This window comes from Schistocerca gregaria, chromosome 6 (assembly GCF_023897955.1).
Source record: "Schistocerca gregaria isolate iqSchGreg1 chromosome 6, iqSchGreg1.2, whole genome shotgun sequence".
Classification (NCBI taxonomy): domain Eukaryota; kingdom Metazoa; phylum Arthropoda; class Insecta; order Orthoptera; family Acrididae; genus Schistocerca; species Schistocerca gregaria.
The window spans coordinates 50,552,066-50,568,984 of record NC_064925.1 but is presented as its reverse complement, the minus strand read 5'-3'; the positions used below and the strand labels follow the sequence as shown (position 1 = coordinate 50,568,984).

At 42.6% G+C, this 16,919-nt stretch overlaps 1 protein-coding gene across 1 annotated transcript in view; it reads right to left on the bottom strand.

Annotated features, from left to right (window-relative positions):
- Positions 1–16,919, bottom strand: part of LOC126278450 (intraflagellar transport protein 43 homolog) — a 110,926-nt gene that overhangs the window by 29,571 nt on the left and 64,436 nt on the right. The window contains exon 5 of the mRNA XM_049978573.1: positions 3,691–3,737. Coding sequence (XP_049834530.1) covers positions 3,691–3,737 — 47 coding nt within the window. The remainder of the gene's footprint in view (positions 1–3,690; positions 3,738–16,919) is intronic.

Sequence of the window (16,919 nt, the reverse complement as noted above, 5' to 3'; positions counted from 1 at the left end):
CAACTGCTCAATTTCTCTGTGAATACCGGGCCAGTACACATGTCTGCGAGCCAAGGTTTTAGTATGGGAAACACTCCAGTGCCCCTCATGTAATTACATGAGGACCTCCCTTCGCAAACTTGCAGGAACAACCACGCTAGGAGCTGTATGATCGGTAGCCAGAAGGAGAACTCGTTCCAAGATGGAGAGGCGGTCTTGTAGAACAAAATAATTACGAAGAGGGTCCAAGGCCCAGCCTGGAGGTCAGGATGACCATCCCTGCTGAATGAGGCGAACTACTTGCCGGAGAACCGGGTCAGCTGCCGTTTCCCTGGCGACTCTAGAACTAGTGATTGGGAAGCCATCAACTGCTTGGCGGGATGCCACATCGAAATGAAAACACATAATCTCCTCTCGATCGAACTTAGGATCCGGGCCCACCGGAAGATGGGAAAGAGCGTTGGCATTGGCATGCTGTCCGGTAGGGTGAAAATGTATGTCATAATGATAATTAGAGAGGAACAAGGCCCAGCACTGCAGTCTGTGGGCCACCCTATCCGGAATATGAGAAGCAGGGTCAAATAACGATACTAATGGCTTATGGTCAGTGATTAACTGAAACTTGGTGCCATACAAGAAAGTGTGAAACTAGGTAATAGCGTAGACAATGACCAAAGCCTCTTTTTCCACCTGGGAGTAATGGGCTTGCGCAGGACTACGAGTTTTAGACACAAACACCAGTGGCTGCTCGGAGACGACTGCATTGCAATGGGCCAGGACCAACCCCACGCCATACTGCGAAGCATCTGTAGCCAGGACCAACGGCTAATTGGGGTCAAAAGTAGCCAAACATGGCGGTGACGTGAGAAGGCCTTTCAATGAGGTGAACCCTCACTCGCATGCAGGCGACCAATCAAAAGGAACACCCTTGCGCAGAAGGCACTACAGGGGGCGGGCTATGGTGGAAGCCTTGGGAATAAACTGGAGGTAATAGGCAATCTTGCCTAAAAAAACTTGTAACTCCTTCAGCGAAGAGGGCTGCGGAAGGTCGATGATATCTTGGACCAAACTTCATAGTGGCTGGACACAGTGCTGAGAGATTGTGTAGCCCACATACTCAATGGATGGTTGGAAAAAGTTTGACTTACATAGGTTGCAACGCAAGCCCACGGACCTGAATTTGAGAAAGAGGGTGTGAAGGTTGTGCAAGTGTTCCTTCGTGCTGTGGCCCGTGACATTTATGTCGTCCAGGTAATTTACACAATGAGGAATTGTCGACGTGACATGCTCAAGATAACGCTGGAATATCGCTTGGGCACTTGATATTCCGAAAGCCAACCGCTGGTACTGGTAAAGGCCAAACAGGGTGTTGACAACCGCCAGCCGTTTGGAGTCCTCATCAACAGGTATCTGATGATAAGCCTCTGAAAGATCGATTTTCGAAAAATATTGGCCTCCCGCTACGGCGGAGAACAATTCATCAGCCCGAGACAAAGGATAGGTGTCTACCACCAATTGGGAATTAATGGTGGCCTTGAAATCACCACAAAGACGTAATTTTCCCGAGGGTTTCCTGACAATAACGAGGGGCGAAGCCCACTCACTAGAAGAAATGGGAAGAACGACCCCTAGGGCTGTCAGCCGGTCAAGCTCTTGTTTTACCCGAGGGCGGAGAGCCAAGGGGATCTGCCTCGCGCGTAGAAAACACGGACGAGCCGACGCCTTCAACGTTAAGTGAGCTTCAAAGTTTGAAACACGCCCCAGGCCCTCCTCAAAAGATATCTGGAAAGTCAGAGATCAAAGATTCTAATGATTGATAGGGAACGTCTTCGGAGACCAATTGCATGGTGTCAGTGACAGAAAACCCAAAAGCTTGAAAGGCATCTAAGCCAAAAAGGTTAGTGGAGCTCGCATCACTGACAACAACAAAAGTAATAGGCTGAGTGACTGATTTGTAAGTCACGTTGGTAGTGAATTGACCCAGTAGGGGAATGAACTGTTTACCATAACCGTGGACACGCCGGTAAACTGGCGCCAATGCGGGCGACCCAAGGTCAGAGTAAGTTTGTTCATTCAACAAAGAAACTGCTGCCCCCGTATCGACTTGTAGTTGTAATCAGCACGATCGAACCGACACCTCGATAAAGAGTTTGTGGGCCGATGCGCTGACAGCCTGGCCCGATGAAACTTCCTGAATGTCAATGTCCATGCCCTCTGTAACTGCTTCCTTCAATTCTTTCGAGGCTGAGTGGCAAACTTTAGCAATGTGTCCTTTTTTATTACATTTGTGACAAACAGCCCAACACTGGGGGCACTCCGACCGATCATGATGTATATAACATGATGCACAGGACGCTAATAGGGGCCGGCGGCCGGAACTATGTTTACGCGCCGTGCGGGAGCGGCAGTAGCAGCCGGATTGTACTGCTCGCACGTCGTCCACCCCGGATGCAGTGGACGCGGCCGCGCTGCCCTGAACCGCCGCGACGTCGTACCACACTTCCAACTGTTGACCTATGGTGTGAGAGACTTCATACGATTGAACAATGGACAGGACTTCCTCAAGGGAAGGGTCTTCCAACTGCAGGGCCCATTGCCGGACCTTTCTGTCAGGGGCCGAATGAACAATGACATCGGGCACCATAAGGTGAGCATACAACTCTTGCGACTGCTCCGTGACAAAGTGACACTTGCGACTAAGACTGTGCAGGGTAGCGGCCCACTCCCGGTTAGACTGATGGGGCTGCTTCTTGAATTGATAGAACTCGACCCTAGCCGCCACAAAACGTGTGCGGCAGCGATAATATGAAGACAGCAATGAACACAATGCATCAAAAGACAAAAACAAGGGTTCCTGCAATGGCTCTAGCTGCCGCAAAACTTGATACAGTGAGGGAGATATCCAAGACAAGAAAAGAGCACGACATACCTCCGCATCGGCAACATGAAACACCTGGAAATTCTGCTGAAGGCAATGTTCATATGCGCCCCATACTCCGCCATCTCGTCATATGGGGGGAAGGGTGGAGGAAATGGCGCTGGAGTAGACGGCGTGGAGAGCAACGCTGGAAGCACTTGTTTCATGGTTGCCATGAGCTCCGTCTGCTGCTCAACCAAAACCCGCACTAAATCCTCCATGCCGCGGATAAGCTGCAAAACCGGAACAACAACGCAACACGCGAAAGAACAACCCTACTCGTCGCCAATTGTGTAGTAACACGGTTCACGTTTTATGTCGCACTTCAGAGTAGACCGGGAACTGTGTCATAGGTATGCCCGATGTGAACTAACTGGGCACGGCCTGTGCTGCCTGCGTTGTTGTTGTTGTTCCACTGGCAGAGGTCGCGGCCGAATTCTTGCGTGCCCTCTGGTGGACAGGACTCTATTTGCGGCAACTACTGTCTGTGACGCGCCGTGCCGATGTGCGCCTCCCGCGATCTTTCTGGTGGATACTGCAGTCAGCATATTACTTAAACTTCCATTTTGCCCAATTCTCATGTGTATTCTTTGATTCTTATGTGAATTTGCTACAGAGTCCAGGAATAACACCATCCCCTCCAATCCTTCTTTCTTTCTTCCTTTCTGGCTGAGAGTACATCTGGATTCTTAAGTTAACGTGTTCATATTTACTAATTCCTAAATAGTGGAAGAGTTTCTTTCAGAAATTTCCTTTTGGAAATTTTCTGCTCTATATATCTTCTATGTACATACCATCATCAGAGTCATCCTTAACATCTTCTGTTCTTCTGAACCGTTCCCTGAAAAAATGAATGAGCAATATATATGCATAAAATGTAATCAGATAAACTGTTGCAGGAGAGTTTTCAAGTGTCATTAACTGCACATATAATACTGCACAACAGAAAAATTAAATTTAACTTTTCCTTAAAATAAATTTCAGGTTTACATTCAATGTAGTAAATCTATCTTCTTTATATCTTGCAAATAAAGAGAAATTATGACAATTCATACAATCTCATACTTACAAATATTATCAATATAAACAATGTATAACACTTATCAACTGCTGAACTAATCGAAGCAAGATTGATAGAACACAAACAGAAACAAAACATTCATGTATTGAGTTTTCAGATGTGTAAACAAGTTTCTTCATTAACATGAAAATGCTGCATCAATCACATAAAAAGGAAGATTATGGAAGAAACAGTAACGTAATAAACACAAGTCATTCTGCAGTATTAAGAGTAAGACACAAAAAGTTACTAGACTGAATTCATACTGTCGTAACCCTATAGTGTCAGCACATGTAACCACATAGCGCGCAATTCAAGTGCCTCCACGGCTGGCCCAGAGAGGTCACCTTGCAACCAGGACAGATGGTGCAGAAAGTGCAGCGCCGTGTGCATGACAGCCCGATAAGAGCTTGGTGAGCTGGGTTCTCAGTATCACTTATGTTTACTTGCTTATTGTATGCTCACCTATAAGACTGTATATTGATGTGTTATGCAGTTATGAGACTTTGTACTATTCTGTACTTCATTCATTGCTATTGTGATTCTCTTCATGTGGAAGTAGAATAAAATTTTATTTGTGTCAATTGTGATTGTGTCTGTACAGTGTTAGAGCATACTTGGTGATGAATGCAGTATTCCATTCTGTGTGTTTCATTTCACTGGTTCAATGTACAGCCAACTTGTCAGTGGAAGAAGTTCTTCGATCTCTTGTTGAACAACAGTGAGCTCTCACCAACTAGCAACAGGTTCTCACTATGGCCATACACAATGTGGCAGCCTCGCTGTCATGCCAGGTTCCACCACCATTGATGCAACTCCCACAATTTCCTCTGTATGATGATTCGGTCGAGGATTGGGACACAGCACATGAAAAATGCTTTCTAAAACATTTTCATGTTTTTCCAATCATGGACCCCAGTTTATGTAAGGCTTTATTTTTATCACTGATTTTTTCTTGTGTTCATTGGCTTTTGTGTCAGCTGGCTCCTCTTCAGGAACCTGCTTGTCTCAATTGGTGTAATGTTGTCAGTTGTCTTCTAATTATCATTGCAAACATATGTTATTGCTGCTCACATTAAGATTTGCCATTGTCAAAAGCAGCTGCAACAGTCCAGAGAGCTCAGACAGCAGGTAGCAGGACTTCATGGGCTTAGCCGTCATTGCCAGTTCATTACTGAGATCCACCAGGACTCGTATGCTGATTTGATGGTTTGTGATGCTATAATACCCCTGGCCTATAATAGAGAAGTTTCTGAATGCACTTTACAATGTGAAAATCCCTCTCGCACAGATGTTCTGAATATTGCTCAATGTTTGGATGTATATAGAACAGCAGAAAATTGGACAGAAGCATGGTGTGAAGTAACCACCATAGCTTCTTCTCCTCCTCGGTTGCCATTGGTTATCTCACTGGGATCGGGAGATGATGTCATGGCCACATGACTGTGGTCTCCACACCATGAGGGGCAGTGCAGTGCTTAGCAGCAACAGCAGTCAGCGTCATAACAGTGGCCACATGTTCCTCTCCTATTGTGCCCTTATCGTTTTGTTCAACATGAGTAGGGCGCATGTCCAAAGGGCTGGGTGACATCCAACCACTGTAAGAAAAAGCGAGATATTGCACCTCTGCGCAACACTCAACCTCTTTCATCAGACGTGAAAATGGATGTGGACAGTGTATCTCAGGTGGTGGTAGCTCCAAACAAATTCTCCACTGAAGTGTGTGTGATGGACAAGATGTTAAAAATGCAAATTCTGGTATTCAGGCCCGATGGGTTCTAAAGCCTGCCAGAACACACAGACACACATGACAGCTGCTAGGAGGCACACCTAGTATTTGCAAGCATTGCTGTCACTGCCTCAGTGCTAGGCACAGACTGGGCCTGACACACCAGCCTATTGGCGCCCGCTGCCACGTTACAAAGCTTGCACCGCAAGAACCTGGAGCTCAGTCCTGTCCTGACTCTGCTCTCATATGTTCATTATATGCAGCACTGTTTAGTTTTTGATACTGCTATGTAAGGCTCTCGATTTGGTTCCCACTATGGACTTATCATTCTGTCACGTTGTCTCATTGTTCGTTCATCGCTGTTGTGGTCTTTTATGGTTTTTGGCGATTCACCGTCGATGCCCTCGGCCAGTGTCTCCTGGCTGTGCCACAGTTTCAGTTACTGTACAAGTGTACGCAGCTGCAGCAGTAACTTTGTTAAAATTCCCAAACCTATGTGGATCTAGGATTACTGGCATTGTCTTCTGTAATTCCTCAGTTGGTGACTTACAACAAACAGCAAATACCCATATTAGGACTGTTTTCTAGTTCCGTAGCATACAGAGCAGTTGTTTGGCCTCTGACCTTTCTAGTAGTGCATGATACCCACACTGGAAACTTATTTGGGGTAAACGCCTTAAAAAATTTTTGGTTCTCTACTTCTGACGAAATGCGCTGGTATTGGATCAAGTTCCGTACCAGAAACTTGGAGTGCTCTGCTCAGACTACTCCTCACTGTTTCCAGAAGGTTTAGTGATTGATACTGCTATCAAGGCTCACATTACAATGAAATCAATGGTGCAGCCACATTTTGTTTGTGCCCACCCGGTCCCAGCAGCTTTACAGGAGCAACTCAAACTAGACCGACTTAAATCTTCAGATATTATCATACCTGTCTCCTCTGGTGATTGGTTTGCTTCATTGATAATTGTCAAAAGACCTAATGGCAATCTTTGGCTCTGTGGTGATTTTAAAGTATCTGTAAGTTCACCGTCTATTATTGATATCTATCCCTCACCCTATCTAGATGAATTTAGTGCATGGCTTTCCAGAGGCCAATATTCTTCCAAAGTAGATTCGTCAGAAGGTTACTTGTACCTGCCTCTGCATTACAATTCCAAATATGTCCTCACAGTGAATACCCCACTCGGGTTATACCAAAACCAATGCCTGCCATTTGGTGTGGCTAGCATCCTGCCATTTACTGATGGCTTTTGGAGCAACTCAGGGCCTCTGTTCTGGAGCATATTTACTACCTGGACAATACTGCGGTCTCAGTTTCCTCAATAGATGAACATCTGTGGAATCTCCATGCCTTGTTCACAGTGCTACAGGCCGCCAGTTTGAAATGTAACACGGACAATCACAATTTTGTCAGCCATTTATATTTCACTTTTGAAGTATCGTGTGGTTATGTGAATAGTGACCATAAACCTTTGGTTTCTCTTTTCAATCCTTTGGCAGCTTTACTGGACAGAGCACCCCATCTGTAATGCTGGGCTCTGTTTTCATCCCCCTATAACTATGAGATTTGTTTCCAACTCAAAGTACAACACGCTAAATGTAGATCTTCTTTCTCGACTGCCATCTGTCCCTGATCCAGTATTTGATCAGGATGAACTGTTGTGTTCCTATTTAAACACTGAAGCCCAAACCACTGTGGATGGTTTTCCCATTACCAGTTCTTGGATTTCGGCAGCCGTCACATCCAATCCTGTCTTACATCAGGTTGTTCAATTTGTCCACCACGGATGGCCAGTTAAACTGTCAGGTCAAGCATCGGATCCATTTTTTAATTATTATGCTCTCCACAACCACCTCTCAGTTCTTGATGGTGTGTTACTGTTGGTTTCTGAAGAGTAGGCACCCGTGGCAGGACATCGTGCGCCTGCTCCACCTGGACCATTTGGGTGTGTCTCATTCAAATTTGCTGGCCTGTTACCATGTGCTTTGGCTGGGTATTGACAATGAGATAATGTGTGTTGTAATGACCTGCCTGCATACCACTATCCAACAAGTGGCATCATTGGTCTCTCTTTCCCTGTGCCCATTCTCCAGTGCCCCTAGGAGCATATTCTTGCTGATTTTGTGTGTCTTTCTTTTACTCCTTTTGGCTTATTGTAGCTGACACTTTCTCAAAATTTCCTTATGTGGTCTGCTGCCTGGAAGCATCCATAGCAGCTACAGTCGTGGCCCTCCCAAAGATTTTTTTCCTCAGAAGGATTGCTGTATACACGTGTGACAGACTATGGGCCACAGTTTGTGTCTCAAGATTTCGAAGATATTTGTACAAAGTGTGGTGTCCTGAATGTTACGGTCACTCTCTTTTATCCCCAGGCCAATGGAGAGGCAGAACAGCTGGCCCGGGCATTCAAAACACAGATAAAAAAATGCATCACTCAATGTTCTCCCAGCGAAGCCCTTGATCAGTTTTTGAGTTCAAATAGTTTCATTCCAGTCAGCTACTGTACCCAGTGGAGCTGCTTCATCTGCTCCAGCTGACACCTGGCCACCCACCTTGCAGCAATTTATCCGGGTTCTGTTGTCTGGGTTGCAGGTTTGACCAATGCCCTAAATGGATACCAACAGTCATCTGTTGCTGCTGAGACTGCTGCCTCTGCATTGTTTGCACCGCCAATGGCTCAGTTTCATGGCATTACGATTGGCTCCGTCCACATGTGACCACTGCACACCAGAGATATCTCCGCCCCTAGAGATGCCTCCACCATCTGCACTAACCCCTGTGGTGTTCCCTTTTCACTGCCCCCCCCCCCCCCCCCCCCCCATGGTGCAGTCCATGCCTCCTCCAGCTCCAGTGTTGTCTTCACTCTGGGTGCCACCACTGCTGGGTGAAGTAGTCAGGCACCGGACCATCTCCATCCCTGCAGCCCCTGCTGCTCTCACCACTTCCATCTCCTCTGCTGCCTCCATCACTGAGCACCTCCCCATATTTAACATGGATACAGCACTGTCATCACCAGTGCTCCTTTATGTTCTTTGGTGGGGGAGTGACCACTATGTCTGACTGCACCTGTGTCATTTCATATCATATTCTCCTGTGATCGGACAACACATGCTCCAGTAAACATCCCCCTCAGATAGAGACATGGACATCTCCATAGTGAACACTTCCAAAGGGGGAAGGAGTGTCATAACCCTACAGTGTGAGCACACACAATCAAACAGCATGTGATAAAAGCAAATCCACGGCTGGCCTAAAGAGGTTGACTCACAGCCTGACAGACAGTGCAGCAAGTACTGTGCCGTGTACACAAAAGCCCGGCAAGCCAGGTTCCCAGCCTCACTTACATTTATTTGCTTATTGCATGCTGACCTACAAGATTCTATACTGATGTGTTCTATAGTTACAAGACTTTGTACTGGTCTATAATTTATTCAATGTTATAGTGGAGCTCTTCATGTGGAAGCAAAATAAAACTTGGTTGGTGTTATTACTGATGTTGTGTCTGTACAGTTTTACAAAACATACAAGTAAAAATGAGTGGCTGTTTCTGGACCTACGGAGGGAGAAAAGCTAAAAGAAAATACAAAATTAAAGAAACACATTTCGTGTTTTGATAAGATGTGGTTCATGGTGTGGGTTCCTGTAGTCATGTCCTAGTTCATGAACCATGGGCAACGTATGAGTGGCCAAGTAAGTGGTCCCGACAGTTGGGATACCAGTTACTTTGGAATAAGGTTGGGCATCTCGGACATATTCTGAGTCGTGGTCACCTTTGTGCACATACGGCAAAGACTACCAAATCCACCGGTTAGTCCCTCAGCCATTAGGGGTAAAACCCAATGGGACTTGGGGCTAACAAGGCTAGCAACCTGCTTCTCTGGTACTTTAAATATGATGCTGGCAAAAATCAGAGCAAAATGCCTCGGACCTTTGGAGGTGACGGAGTCCCACCTCTAACTGACAAACCAGGGACTCCTAAGATACGACTCGGCAAACCAATGGGGGCTACTCTGGGAAGAGGGTAGAGCTGGCAGAGGCTGCAAGTAAGATGGGGCTGGACGTTTTAGCTGTTAGTGCCATTCGGGTAAGGGGTAACAAAGAAGAGGAAGTGGGAGAATACAAGGTCTACCTGTCAGGAGTCAAAGCAGGAATAGCACAATGGGGTGTAGGGGTTTACATCAGGAAAGAAATTGAACCGAGCGTAGTTGCAATAAAGGTATGTAAACAAACGACTGATGTGGATAGATTTGACAGTGTCTATCAAGAAAATTAGGATTGTGTCAGTATATTCGCATTGTGAAGGGACAGATCAAGATAAGATGGATAGTTTTTATGAGGCACTCAGTGATGTAGTTGTTACAGTAAAGGACAAGGACAGTGTTCTGCTCATGGCTGATTTTAACGCCAGGATTAGAAATCGAACGGGAAGTTATGAAATGGTTATGGGTAAATTTGGAGAGGATATAGAGGCCAACAGGAACGGGAAACAACTCTTGGATTTCTGTGCCAGTATGGGCTTAGTAATCACAAACTCCTTTTTTAAACATAAGAACATTCACAGGTATACTTGGGAAAGCAGGGGAACCAGATCTGTCATTGACTATATAATAACAGATCAGGAATTCAGGAAGGCTGTGAGGGACACATGTGTATTCAGGGGATTCTTTGATAACACTGATCATTATTTAATCTGCAGTGAAATTGGGATTGTGAGGCCGAATGTGCAGGAGGTCAGGTCCATATGTAGGAGGATAAGAGTGGAGAAACTTCAGGATAAGGAAATCAGGCACAATAACATGACAGCGGTCTTAGAAAGGTACCAGTTAGTTGAATGTAATCAATTACAGTCATTGGAAAAGGAATGGACAAGGTACAGGGACACAGTACTGGAAGTGGCTAAAGAATGTCTTGGAACAGTAGTGTGTAGAAGTAGGATGAAGCAAACAGCTTGGTGGAATGAAACAGTCAAGGCAGCCTGTAAAAGAAAAAAGAAGGCGTATCAAAAATGGCTACATACTAGAACTCAGGTAGACAGAGAAAGTTATGTTGAAGAAAGAAACAAAGCGAAACAGATAATTGCAGCATCCAAGAAGAAATCTTGGGAAGACTTTGGAAGCAGGTTGGAGACATTGGGTCCAGCTGCTGGAAAACCATTTTGAAATGTAATTAGCAGTCTTCAAAAGGGAAGTAAGAAGGAAATGACAAGTATTTTGGACAGGTCAGGAAAACTGCTGGTGAATCCTTTGGATGCATTGGGCAGCTGGAGGGAATATTTTGAAGAGTTGCTCAATGTAAGTGCAAATACGATCAGTAATGTTTCAGATTTCGAGGTAGAATGGGATAGGAATGATGATGGAAATAGGATCACATTTGAGGAAGTGAAGAAAATGGTCAATAGATTGCAGTGCAATAAAGCAGCTGGGGTGCATGAAATTAAGTCGGAACTCATCAAATACAGTGGAATGTCAGGTCTTAAATGGCTACACAGGATAACTGAAATGGCCTGGGAGTCGGGACAAGTTCCATCAGACTGGACAAAAGCAGTAATCACACCAGTCTTTAAACATGGAAACAGAAAAGATTGTATCAACTACAGAGGTATCTCTTTAATCAGCATTGTGGGTAAAATCTTCTCAGGTATTGTTGAAAGGAAAGTGTGAGTATTAGTTGAGGACCAATTGGATGAAAATCAGTGTGGGTTTAGGCCTCTTAGAGGTTGTCAGGACCAGATCTTTAGCTTACGGCAAATAATGGAGAAGTGTTATGAGAGGAACAGGGAATTGTATCTATGCTTTATAGATCTAGAAAAGGCATATGACCGTGTTCCTAGGAGGAAGTTATTGTCTGTTCTATGTGATTATGGAATAGGAGGCAAACTTTTGCAAGCAATTAAAGGTCTTTACATGGATAGTCAGGCAGCAGTTAGAGTTGACAGTAAATTGAGTTCATGGTTGAGAGTAGTTTCAGGGGTAAGACAAGGCTGCAACCTGTCTCCACTGTGGTTCATATTATTTATGGATCATATGTTGAAAACAATAGACTGGCTGGGTGAGATTAAGATATGTGAAGACAAAATAAGCAGTCTTGCATATGCGGATGACTTAGTTGTGATGGCAGATTCAATTGAAAGTTTGCAGAGTAATATTTCAGAGGTAGATCAGAAATGTAAGGACTATGGTATGAAGATTAGTATCTCCAATGTCAGTAGGAAAGAAATATAAACAGACTGAATGTCAAATAGGGGGAACAAAGTTAAAACAGGTGGACGGTTTCAAGTACTTAGGATGCATATTCTCACAGGATGGCAACATAGTGAAAGAACTGGAAGGGAGGTGTAGCAAAGCTAATGCAGTGAGTGCTCAGCTATGATCTACTCTCTTCTGCAACAAGGAAGTCAGTACCAAGACTAAGTTATCTGTGCACCGTTCAATCTTTCGACCAACTTTGTTGTATGGGAGCGAAAGCTGGGTGGATTCAGGTTACCTTATCAACAAGGTTGAGGTTACGGATATGAAAGTAGCAAGGATGATTGCAGGTACTAGTAATGGGAACAATGGCAGGAGGGTGTCTGCAATGAGGAAATCAAAGAAAAACTGGGAATGAACTCCATAGATGTAGCAGTCAGGGCGAACAGGCTTAGATGGTGGGGTCATGTTAAATGCATGGGAGAAGCAAGGTTACCCAAGAGACTCATGGGTTCAGCAGTAGAGGGTAGGAGGAGTCGGGGCAGACCAAGGAGAAGGTACCTGGATTCGGTTAAGAATGATTTTGAAGTAATAGGTTTAACATCAGAAGAGACACCAATGTTAGCACTGAATAGGGGATCATGGAGGAATTTTATAAGGGGGGCTATGCTCCAGACTGAACACTGAAAGAGATAATCAGTCTTAAATTATGATGATGATGATGATGATGATGATGATGATGATAAGATATATCAGAGGAAAAAGACATAATAGTATGCGTGAACTTTTTTAAGCTGCATGGAAGTGGTGGAAGATGGTCGTCTTGTTAGTGCTCGGATGCTAGATATGGCCTTGCAATACAGTAAGTGGACATGGAACTGGCCACTGCCCTAAGCAAATATGATTGTAAGTATACTTTAACTAATCCAAATGGAGAGAGAATTTTAAATTTGGCACATTTCATGTGTACTCACAACAAAAATGGCAATCTCCACAAATGGATGGAAAACAAGGAGCAATAAAAAGCAAATAAAATGATTAAACGAAACAAAATATAATAGCAAAAATAGATTATAGCACAAAGAAACATAAAACTGATCAATTTGTTTACAAAGAGATAGAGGTGCTGACCAGTACTTACCTCAGCTCAGTACAGCCGATAGAAACACAAAAAACAACCGAAAATGGTTGTCTGAGGGAAGCCTCCATCCTTGCTACCTTCCCTGTTTTCCTTTCACTGTTGCTTCATAACCTGGGTTGTGAGTAACTAAATCCACTTTCCCTTCTTCCCTTTCTTTCCCCTCTCTCCTCCCTGATGAAGGAACATTTATTCCGAAAGCTAGGAACTTAAATTTTCGGTTGTTTTTTTGTGTTTCTATCGGCTGTACTGAGCTGAGGTAAGTACTGGCCAGCCCCTCTATCTCTTTGTTAGTAATTGTTTCACATCTTTATATGAGATTTTCCATCAATTAGTTTGATCAATTTGTTTGTGTTTTCACAGAGTTGGGTTGGCTGTTCACAAGTAAACATAAAAATGTGAACAATTTATACATGCATCATTTAAATGTAGAGTCCATAGCAACAAAATTAGTCTGCCTGTGGAAATTAACAACTTCCAATGATCAGTAGCCCCACCATCATCATCAAATCATCAGGCACTCACAATAATGCAAATCAGTCTAAAAACCTGCAATAAACCCTATTAATAACAGTTTAATGACAAAACTCTCTGAAGAAACATTATTCAGTACCATGTGAAATGGAAGAAAATGTTTGAGGTACTGAAGAAAGCAGGAATAGCCTACAGTGATCTGTAATTGATGTGGAACCTTTACAAAACATGAAACAGTTCTTATTGGTTGGCAGTCAACACAAAAAGAAGCACACATTTGGAAAGCAATCTACTGAGGAACTACACTATCACTAATTAATTATTTTCAATCTATACATGGAGCAGGTATTGGGAAAAACACTCAGAATGTTTAGAGGTAGGTGTAGTAATACATAGAAGAAGGATAGCTATGCTGTTAAAATAGTTGTTTTCACTGAAAATGAAAAAGAACCAAATTAAATAAAATGGGTAAAATTTAAGGAAATTATATAACATGAAAACCAATATATATAAAATAAATGTAATGGTTTGTGATGAAGGATAAGATGCAGCCCAAATATATGCATGCAAGAAGATACTGCAACATGTTGATTCATTTAATTATTTAGGAAGCAAGATCACTAGAGATTAAAGAAGCAATGAACAAATAAGAAGCAGAACTGGTGAAGTAAAAGGTGCTTTCAATAAAAAGAAAAAGAAATTAATATGAAAATTCAACAGCCTGGAAATTAGGAAAAGGTTTTTGAAAGCACATGTTTAGAATGTGATAATGTACAGCTGTGGATCTTGGACTCTGGCCACAGAGGAAAGAAAAGGACTGATTTCTTTTGAGATGTGGTGTTCCATGTAAAGGCACATCAATCAAATGGACTGGAAAGATTATGAATGATGAAGTCCTTAAATAAGTGGGAGGGGAGAGTTGTTTGCGGAACACTATTGAAAAAGGAAGAGTTCAGATTATTGGTCCTTCATTGACACACAATGGGCTCCAAAAACACAATAATAAACAGATATGGCATGGGAAAAAGAACTATATTAAAATATGATAAAGTACACAGATCAAATTATAAAAGATGACAACTTTAACTGGTAACACAGAAATAAAGAAGAAGGTAGAAAGATGTGAAGACTGGAGATCTGGTGCCCATCAGACTGATAGCACCCAATCCACAGATTGAGCACTAAAAGAAGGCCATGAGGACATAAATAATGTCCCAAGCTTCCAACTTCAAATGTTCCCCAAACAATATTGTGATGTTTAATGAATTAATCAACCATTTCAATTCAAATTGATTGATTTTAAAAATGTTTGAAAATGAAATGTTGACAATGTATACAGGGCTTCAACAAAATCTAAAATAGTTATAATTTTGCTTTTGTTTTATTGATTCCCTTGGCAGAAATGCCTGTATTTTAATGTGGCACTTAATCTTTTTCCTGCATTTCAATTGTTCAAAAGAATTACTGGAATACATCCTTGACAATTTCAGTACTCCAACTGGTAAACACACAATCGTTTTCAAGGCATAACTAGAGTTTTCACAAAATCAAAGATTATCGGTGTCAGATTTCATAAATAATGAAATATTAGCCAACAACAGATGAGAAGTCCCTTTGTTATTGGACCAGGGAGAGAGCAGGATTTCCAGCAGAATTTAAGCATAAAACGTCTGTCTCTATTTGTAAGGTCACTTGCTACTTAAAAGTCAACAGATTCCTGGTGAACACTATCCTAGTAGACACGTGTGCACACCAGAATCTCTGTGTCATTATATTCCAATAGTTGAGAGGTACAAAGGCAATGTTCTGCAATTGCAGGTTTGGCTTAGTTGCTGTAAGTGTGATGTTTTCGATATACTGGTCCCCTACAGTTCTGGTGATCAAACCAAGGTGGAAGAAACCACAACTGCAGGGGTATGGTAGACATCTGCTTTACACAAGCCAAGATCATCCTTCACAGACTCTAAGATGGCCCTAATCTTAAATGGTGGTTGACACTTCACACTGTGTCTCCTCAGAATATGACCAGTACTATTGGCAATACTGCCTGTGTAGGGTAAATAAGCTGCAGACTTAGGTACTGCCTCATTATTCTCATCACACACACACACACACACACACACTTCCCTCCAATACTGCAATGAGACTGTATTTTCTCATGCTGAGTATCTTTTTAAATGGTAAAACTTTCAAAAGCTAAGATTGCATCAATATTTCTTTACTTACAAACAACCAGTTATCACAGATTTTGCTGTCATCTTAGGTCTTCAAAAATTTATGTTATAAAATGTGTTCATTTCAATTTGGACCTCATGTCAAGTTGTCAAGTTGACATGAGGTCCAACTCAAAATGAACACATTTTATAACATAAATTTCTGAAGGCCTGAAGATGACAGCAAAGTCTCTCAAAACTGATTGTTTGTAAATAAAGAAATATTTATCCAATCTTGGCTTTAGAAAGTTTTGATTAAATTGTTGAGTCCTTGATGTCTTAGAATGTATCCTATTAACCGATTGCTTCATCTAGTCAGGTTGCACCACAAATTTCTTTACTCCCTGGTTCTATTCAGTACCTCCTCATTAGTTATGTGATCTACCAGTCTCATCTTCAGCATTCATCTGTAGCACCACATTCCAAAACCTTCTATTCCCGTCTCATCTAAACCATTTATAAACCATGTTTCACTTTCATACATGGCTATGTGCCATACAGAAATCACTTCCTGACAACTAAATCTATATTTGAAGTTGACAAATGTCTCTTCTTCAGAAACACTTTTCTTGTTATTGCCAATCAACATTTTATATCATGTCTACTTCGGTGATCATCAGTTATTTTGCTGCCCAAATAGCAGAACTCATCTACTACTTTGAGTGTCTTGTTTTCTAATCCAATTCTCTCAACATCACCAGATTTAATTCAGCTACATTCCATTATCCTTGTTTCGCTTTTGTTGATGTTCATGTTATATCCTACTTTCAAGACACTGTCCATTCCATTCAACTGCTCTTCCCAGTCCTATGCTGTCTCTGACAGAATTACAATGCCATCGCTAAACATCAAAGTTTTTATTTCTTCTCCTTGAACTTTAATTCCTACTCCAAATTTGGTTTGCTTTCCTACTTGTTCAATGTACAGATCGAATAACATCGTGGATAGGCTACACCTTCTCTCACTCCCTTCTCAATCACTGATCCCCTTTCATGCCCCACGATTTTTACAACTGTCATCCAGCTTCTTTACAAGTTGTAAATAGCCTTTTGCTTCATGTATTTTATCCCTGTTACCTTCAGAATTTGAAAGAGAGTATTCCAGTCAGCATTATCAAAAGCTTTATCGAAGTCTACAAAAGTTATTAACATAGATTTGCCTTTCCTTAACCTATCTACTAAGAGAAGTCATAGGATAAGTATTGCCTCATGTGTTGCTAC